Source organism: Pararge aegeria, chromosome 3, assembly GCF_905163445.1.
Source record: "Pararge aegeria chromosome 3, ilParAegt1.1, whole genome shotgun sequence".
Lineage (NCBI taxonomy): Eukaryota > Metazoa > Arthropoda > Insecta > Lepidoptera > Nymphalidae > Pararge > Pararge aegeria.
This window is the reverse complement of record NC_053182.1, coordinates 5,578,452-5,586,496: the sequence shown is the minus strand read 5'-3', so window position 1 is coordinate 5,586,496 and position 8,045 is coordinate 5,578,452. Positions and strand designations below refer to the sequence as shown.

The 8,045-nt window shown below is 34.6% G+C and overlaps 1 protein-coding gene across 1 annotated transcript; it reads left to right on the top strand.

Annotated features, from left to right (window-relative positions):
• Positions 1-163: 163 nt before the first annotated feature.
• Positions 164-1,807, top strand: LOC120636960 (predicted GPI-anchored protein 58). Its single transcript, XM_039908538.1, has 2 exons — positions 164-195; positions 1,507-1,807. Exons 1-2 carry the CDS (start codon positions 164-166, stop codon positions 1,805-1,807), a joined length of 333 nt encoding a protein of 110 aa, XP_039764472.1.
• The last annotated feature ends 6,238 nt before the right edge of the window (positions 1,808-8,045 follow it).

Sequence of the window (8,045 nt, the reverse complement as noted above, 5' to 3'; positions counted from 1 at the left end):
TTTTAATTTCCCTTCGTAAAATGTTTATCTTAAAGTGGTGATTTTATATTACAAATATCACTCTAACCTTCCCGATGGACATCTGACCCATGCTTCCTCTTTGAATGACTAAAAACACTATAATTTCTTAAATTTTTTTATACTCTTTTTTGCTCACCACAAAATGTTAACAACATCAAAAGAAATCAACTTAAAGTAATAGGATACAAAAGGCTACATTATCGCAAAGTAGCGATCTCTGCTAGGTTACCTAATAATACTAGTTCCAGAAACACTCGTATGTCATTTGGCGCTTCGTATAGGTACAAAGCTGTCATTCATTAAACGTAATGAATATTGGATAGAAGCAGGACAGAAGCAAGCGTTACTTTTCGACATTCCATGATATATTATGAAAAGGAGAATCTGTATGTTGTAATTTATAATTTCTTCAATCCTTATACTCCACACCGAACAGATGTTCGGCAATGTACCCTCTACGTATGTTTCACTCCGAAACCTGAGAATCCTCAGGAGATGTTGACTTTATAATGAATAATTGTTAAGACACAATAACTGTTATCTTAACAATTATTCATTCCAACTACACCTCTGTAACTTCGAACTGTTTGTTGGCAAGCTGTATAGAACGAACTTAGGCGCTCACAGTAGCCTGGCTAGGACCTACCGGGAGCACAATAAGCTATTCCAAGCTACTCGTGCCGACATCCACTCATGTTCTCTTCAGAAATACAAAAAAAATCTGCAACAATGTATTAGTACAGCTATTTGATTATCCACGTATATTTGTTTTGTTTTAATTTAAGTTATGTTATGTTTTTGTTTCTGTTTTCAACTACATTATACAGTGTTTCCTTCGTTACAACAATAATATCATTGTAAAATTGCGAACCCGCACTTTTTTTTAGATACGCATGCCGGTTTGCCAGTAATTTGGTTTATACTACAACTTTATGTTTCTCAATTTTGTAGTTCCTAAGCTTGTTTCAGTGTATAATCTGTTGGTGAACCTAATAAATAAATACCATAAAGATTCTCCTGCTTTTCTCGGAGTGTAGAAAATTAAGCTTAATTTCATATATATTCCGTAAATGAAAACTAAAATATATTTATTATTATTAGTATTTTATTTGTGTAATCTTGATAAGTATTAGTTTGTAATTGTTCGTAAGTATGTATATAATAATAATACACCCCACCAATCGGTTTCCCTTGGTTTTCCTAATACTAACGTTGCCTGGAAGAGATCGCTATTAAGCGATAAGGCCGCCCTTTGTATCCTACTTTTTAAATTTATTTTTGTTGTGTCCATTGTTTTTTTTTTCCTATTTGTGGTGTACAAATAAAGTGTATAAATAAATAAATTTAAAAATAAAATACTAACGTAAAGCTATCTTAGGTATGTAAATGTAAGTTACAGGAAATAAAAGGCTTTTTTATTTAATTAACAATAAAGGCCGGTGGTTTTGTATATCAACGCTAATTGCGGTTTCGTGTGTGTTGCAGGAACGAGGTGTACTTCCGCTGGGGCGGTGGCACCGTGGTCGTATGGCTGCAGAACGCCGCGGGGTTCGCGCGGTGGGGGCCGACCGACGAGCGCGTGGAGGCGTTGCTGGACGCGTGGCGGCCGCGCGCCAAGTTGCGGACCCCGCCCCCTGCGCCCGCAAACGCCCCGCCCGCCACGCCCGCGCCCGCAGACGACGCCGCGCATCCGCCGCCCGGGCCACACGCACCGCACGCGCCGCACACGCCGCACACGCCGCACACGCCGCACACGCCGCACACGCCCGCCGACAAGCGCAGCTAAGCGCACACTAGCTACAGCGGCGTGCGCAATACCCACCTGCACGGCTAACATGGGCAGGAGACAATTATCTCCCCGGGAAAAGGATAAAACTTTATCAAATTTCAGAGCATTACCGCACAAGTGGAAGTAACATCTAAATAATTTATTTGTAATAAGAAATGAGGGTAAACTTCTCGTTTTCAACGTTCCAGTACTTTAGCAGATGGACACGTTAATTATATCCCTGTCAAGGGATATAATTTTTATCACCTGCCTACGCTAGCCCTGCTGGGTAGGCATTATATCATCACCTCAACGGGTAGACGTCCACTGCTGCCTCAGTAGCTCAGTTAACGAATTTGACTAGCTACTGTAGAAATTTACCATCAAATAACCCCCAAACCATTTTAATATTGTAATGAAATAAACTAAGTTTGACCTTAGGTTTTAATATATGAATTTAACAGGTTATATGATGGTATATTGGCAAAGTGGCTAGCTAATTTTGGTGTCAAATGAGATGGTGAATCGGCTTTCTGGCCATAGTCTGGGTATTTTGTAGCGAGTTCTAAAATACACAGTCCCGGGTGCTGGCACCCAATGCGTCGTTTGATGTCGTCTATCAAGCTCGTTAGGACCCGACCAAAGCTGGGTTTAACGGGTGCGGGGTCGCCAATCCAGCACCTTGGGACTCTTAACGTCCATGGGTTCTCCGAGCTAACTGATAAAAATGTATCTTTTATACAGTCTGATTCAAACTTTATGTGGTCGCGGAATTAAACGAGAGTAGCTTCGCACAGTTAGTCTACTGTACCGTGTATATTTCAGTGTTTATGTTTCAGAATTCATTATTTTATATATTATGACCCGCATATATATATTATCTAAAATTAAGGTAGTTAAAATAAACGGTGTCATCTTTTTGAGGAACACGTCTGACCGTAACAGTGGTGTGGTTACACTTCATAGATGTACAAAAGCATTCTGATTATCTGCCTCATACCCACCCTGGTCGACAACCTGTGCTCGCCTCTTTTTAGCTTAGGTGAATTTTTAACGCCAAGAGTTTTGTCTCCTTTGATCTCGGGTTATCGAAGTAAAATTTGACATTTCTTGTGCGATAAACTACCTAGTTGAAGACGAAACTTTTCTCACGCGGTCTCACGTCTACGCAGATAGAGTTGTCATATTGATAAGCGGGTAGCTTAGAGAGATAAGTAGATTAGTTCGTACAGTGCCCTGTAAGAACCCACCCTAAGGCGTAAAGATTGCTCCGACTCGAAGGGGAAAGTGATTTCGTCTGGGCGAATTCTTTTGAAACCACAAAAAACCTAACCATCTGAGAGTTGTATACTGAATACTGATTCACTGATTAAATGTCTGATCATATATTTTTAACACCAATACTGTATAACAAGACCTATTTCTTCCTACTTCCTATTTCGCCTACTATAGCTTAAAGAAGTATTATGTTAATTTTGTCGAAGCGTTAATTTAGAATGTTTTAGAACACTAGGCAAGTTAGCCGACATTTTAAATAATACTCCTTTATGCCATGGAAGTCAGCCCACTGTTTTGATGTAAAAAGTTGTAATGTTGTACTCAAAATCCATTACCATTACGTTATGAAGTGATTTGTGCAAAGAAATGACAATTCTTCTGTCTTATATTGCTATCTCTCTTTTGCCAATGATGGCGTTGCCTCTCTCGCGTGATTCGTATTTTAATATCTCGCTTTGATGAATGCTAATCATAAATTAATTTCACTGGACAAGCCTGAACCATTGTGTATAGAATTATCAAAAAACCCCTCCAAAACTTATTCCCAAATTATTAATTACGGGGTGATTAGTATAGTATTCAACGCAAGGGTTGTGCTAATCTTGGGAGCTCCTGTACCCCAAGCTCCCACTTCGAATTCTAAATGCTACACCCCCGCTACTTTCGGAAGGGACTCCAAAATCCTCCGTTACTAAAAAATAAGAGTTTGCATAACCCCATGTTGAACAATCTGCTATACATCACTTTTCTTCTTCTAGAGTAGTTCTTGAAGAATGAGGTTTCAAAACTCTTCGGCTATTTTAGAAAGTGGATTAGATTAGAAACCCTAGTTCATCAACCGTCTTTACTCGGAAATCTTGTAAAATTTATTTAGACAGAAGTTATGTAGCACCGAAATTTGTTATTGACAAGATAGATAAGTACAAATTTTCTGCAGCTCTCAACATTTACAGTCAAAGTTCTTATCTCTAACTATCTTTTGGTGGTGCTTATTATGAGAAACCATACATATCCATTCTATTTTCCACAAAGGGAAAAATCTGGACAGGAATTGTTAACTTCGGTAATTCCCATTTTTGCGTTCATAGCAAAGCACTATTTAAAACTCTTTATAGTTTAGGCAGAAAGGAATTCAACGTCTAAATGAAAGATACTAAAGATACGACCTTAAATCATAAATCTTTATTCTTACATTCTTCCTTTATGTTTAATAAACTGTAATGTACACAGTCTTTCAGGGTCAAATTTAGCCAAAATCTGTTTTTAACAAATACTTTGTTTCATATGCTAGAAATTAATGTTTTATTAATTATCTTAAAATAATTATACTAACATTGTGTGATCTCGTTAGTTTTGCAAAGAATTTTATGCTGTACAAAGGTCAATAAAAACAAAAAAGTGACAACCGTGTACTCGACATTCTATACAACCTATAGCATATAAGAATGTCAAAACAAAGATTTTACAAGTTCGTGCAGAAATATATACGTTTTGTCACACGAATTGACAAATAATGATATGTCATTACGTTTGAAAGGTCGAAATCGTCTTATTAAACCTAAAATTTTTGACTAACGCATTTAAGACTTTCTTAACACGTTACGTGCATACCGTAGAGATTGGGAAAAGAGAATACTTTTTGAGCCACACAAAAATATAGCAAAAACTTATTAGCTACTCTCTTACGAACAAACAATGAAACCGTCATCGTTATATGCAGGAATATTATAAGTCTATGGAAACCGTGATACAAGTGAAACAAGTTAAAACCAAACTGTATAAATCTAAGATTAAATAAAATAGTGTATTTCTTGAAATAACAAATTATATAGCGCAGATTATGGTGAATGGTGGACATTTTTTATACAGTACTTATGGATATTTATTTTATTTACTATTTGTAATTTTATACATAAAATATTTTAATTTTAGCATCAGAGCAAATAGTAATATGTCGTAACTCGGGGCTTTTTTTTATTAACGTGGCGTAACGACGGAATATTAGTAGACATATAAAAGGTGCTGTCGTTCAAGTGTGATAAAACTGTAATTTTATTCCGACATTACGCATACTTTCATTAAGTTATAAAACTAAACCGTTATGATAACAATAATATATAGTATTTTTTTAACGCACACGCGTTTACTAGCGGCAACGAAAGGATTTCGGTGGTCCGTTGTGGACAAATCGTCAAACGGGTGTGTTAGTGAGATAATTAAATGCATAAGGGACTTCATACTCAGTTTTGGGTTATTTTCTCAATAGCGTTAAAACATTAAAAATCTTATACTATCACGTCATATTATCTTACGTCAAACTGTCATTTTCAGTAAAAAAAAAATCAAGCTTGATTCTTTTTGGTGACGCTGTGGAAAGGTGCAGATGTGTTTTTTTATTTGTCCCAAGTCCGACTCACAGCTGCATTAAAACCAAGTGTCAAATTTCTCGGTGATCTATATTGAGATTAGGCACGGTTGATGATAGGTAAGTGATAAGATAAATCCATCTAATGATTTAAATAAGCTTGATTTTGGGTTCATAAATGGGAGGTAAAAGTTTTGACGTGAGTTTACTAGGTCAATTATCATATTAACTGCCTTTAGTTCTTAAGTATTCATTTCACTTTTAATCCGAAACCATACTTATTTGAATGTATTAGCCCTTAAAGGTGGAATGTTTTCATCTCAGAATAGTAGTTTATTATAGGTAGTGGAAGTTATGCTTATGACATAATGTCAGGTGAAATAGCCTCTCCGAATCTCCCATCCCTCATTGGGCCAAGAACTTGATAAACTTTCTCGTTTACAAGTTCCAAATTAGTAATTTATTAGATAAAAATATTATTAACTTTACACTGCTCTCAGTTTTCTTTTATAGACAATTGAAATATTTTTATTTTCTTGCACCAAAATTTGGGGTTATCCAATTTAGGATTGCAAAAGCGAAAAACAAGTGATTTCTTGAAGTAAACACATGTAGCTACAGTTAACTCGGTATAGTAAAACAGAAAACAGATGAATAAAATATACGCCCGTCTTTCGACCATCTCGCTTATTTGCTCTGTTTGCTAGGTGCGTTTAAACTTTATGTTATAAGTACTCGTACAATTAGAATCTAATCTGTACATAATATAGTTGAGTCAGCAATAGGGTATTTCACTGCGTAAAACATATCACTTGTGCTGGTGGTGTAATCTTTAAAGATAATTATTTTTAAATATTATTTCGTTAAATTAAACTAGAAAATTAAGTATAATTTTATTTTATGTTTTATAAAATATTTTTTTCCGGGCCCAGCTCAGGTAATCCCAAACGCTCTGTGATTGGTTGAATCTCTTATGACGTCACCAGTTGGTAGATAGTAAATGTCTAGAAACTTGAATTTCATATTCGCTCATGACAAAGTACATATAACCAAAAGGATTCTCGAAACCGTCTTATGAGAATATTCCTGAAATATTCAAAAAGTTTTTAAGCCATTATTCCTCATAAATTAACCCTTAAAATTAGATATCATCGGACATTACTTCAGTTAACTATTTTTAATATATTTTTATTACCTTGTGACGTCATTAGACACGTGACCCTAAATCAACGTTTAGGTGGATTGGAGTTGATGAAAATATAAGTCAAATACCCTATTGTGCTCTTAGGTAGGTCCTGTTAATAAGCTGCTCAATTTCATGACAATGTTTTGGTAATTTCACCATTAGTATTGGCTTTCACCTTTGTACCTGTCAAATTTCACCCGGAAGTTGCTTAAAATGTTTTTAGTGATAATACTAATGTGTCTGGTCACCTCAAAACAATGTCTATAGTTTGTTCTTGAGCAAGTATTTTCAGGGCCGTGAGTAAATGCTGTGAAAACTTCGCATCGATGAATATCTTATATAAATTTCCAATGCCACTAGATGTGAATGGAATATGCTTTAATAGTACCTACAATACATAACATGACACGAAAAGTTAATTTCAAATAGATTTTTATGAAATCTAAGTATGTAACTGTCTAGAGAAAGTAACTTTTTTGATTGTAATTCAATTTGACCTTAAATAATGAAGAAAATCAACTATGAAACCAAATAATAGTGTTATTTATGTTATATTGTAACATTGAGAGATAATAATATGATGTTTAAATTCAGTTCACAATTTTTACATTTCATCTTCGTCAAATAAGAATAAAAAATTATATATTATGGTTCCCAGTTACACAATTAAAATACAAAAGTAAGTGGAAGTTGCCTTGTCTCAAAGGACAAAATTAGTTTTTAATTATCTGGCATATATCTCTAATTTTAATGTTCCCAAAATAAAATCCTATTAAATCCTTCGAGAAAAATTTGCTAAGAAAATTGCAGCGATTATTTTTCCATAAAAACTGTCCTATATTTTTTTATTTGATCATAACTATCTTACTTTTTTGCGTTCTATTTTACAGAAAAGATGTTGGAACAACAATATCTAATCGAACTACATGATTTGATGCAATAAAAATTTAAAAATTATATATTTTTTGGTACAGTGTGTACAAAAACCACGACGCGAAGAGAACCGACCGCCTTCAATTTATGAGCGTGTTCACATACTGTTATTTTTAAACAAAAATTTAATGTCCTGGTTATTTATACAATAGTTAATAATGTATTTAATATTTTATTCGTGGAATAATAGCCAAAATTGCTGTTATCATACAAAAGTTGTTAAAGAGATCATATGCTAGACAAATCGAGCCAATATTTTGGTTACTTTCGACAGTTGCAGTTTCTTGAAGCAATATTGAATGAAAAACTTTGTTTTCTAATATCATGTTGACATAGTATGTGCGAGTTTGCGATTTGTAGAATTGTATATAAATGGTGCGCGTAATGTAAATAGATTTTGAAAATTTTTTGGTTATTTACTTAATGTAAGTTCTTTTTAAGAATCCCTTTATACTGTTGTATAGTTCGATAAAGATTATATTTTGATTGTTTAA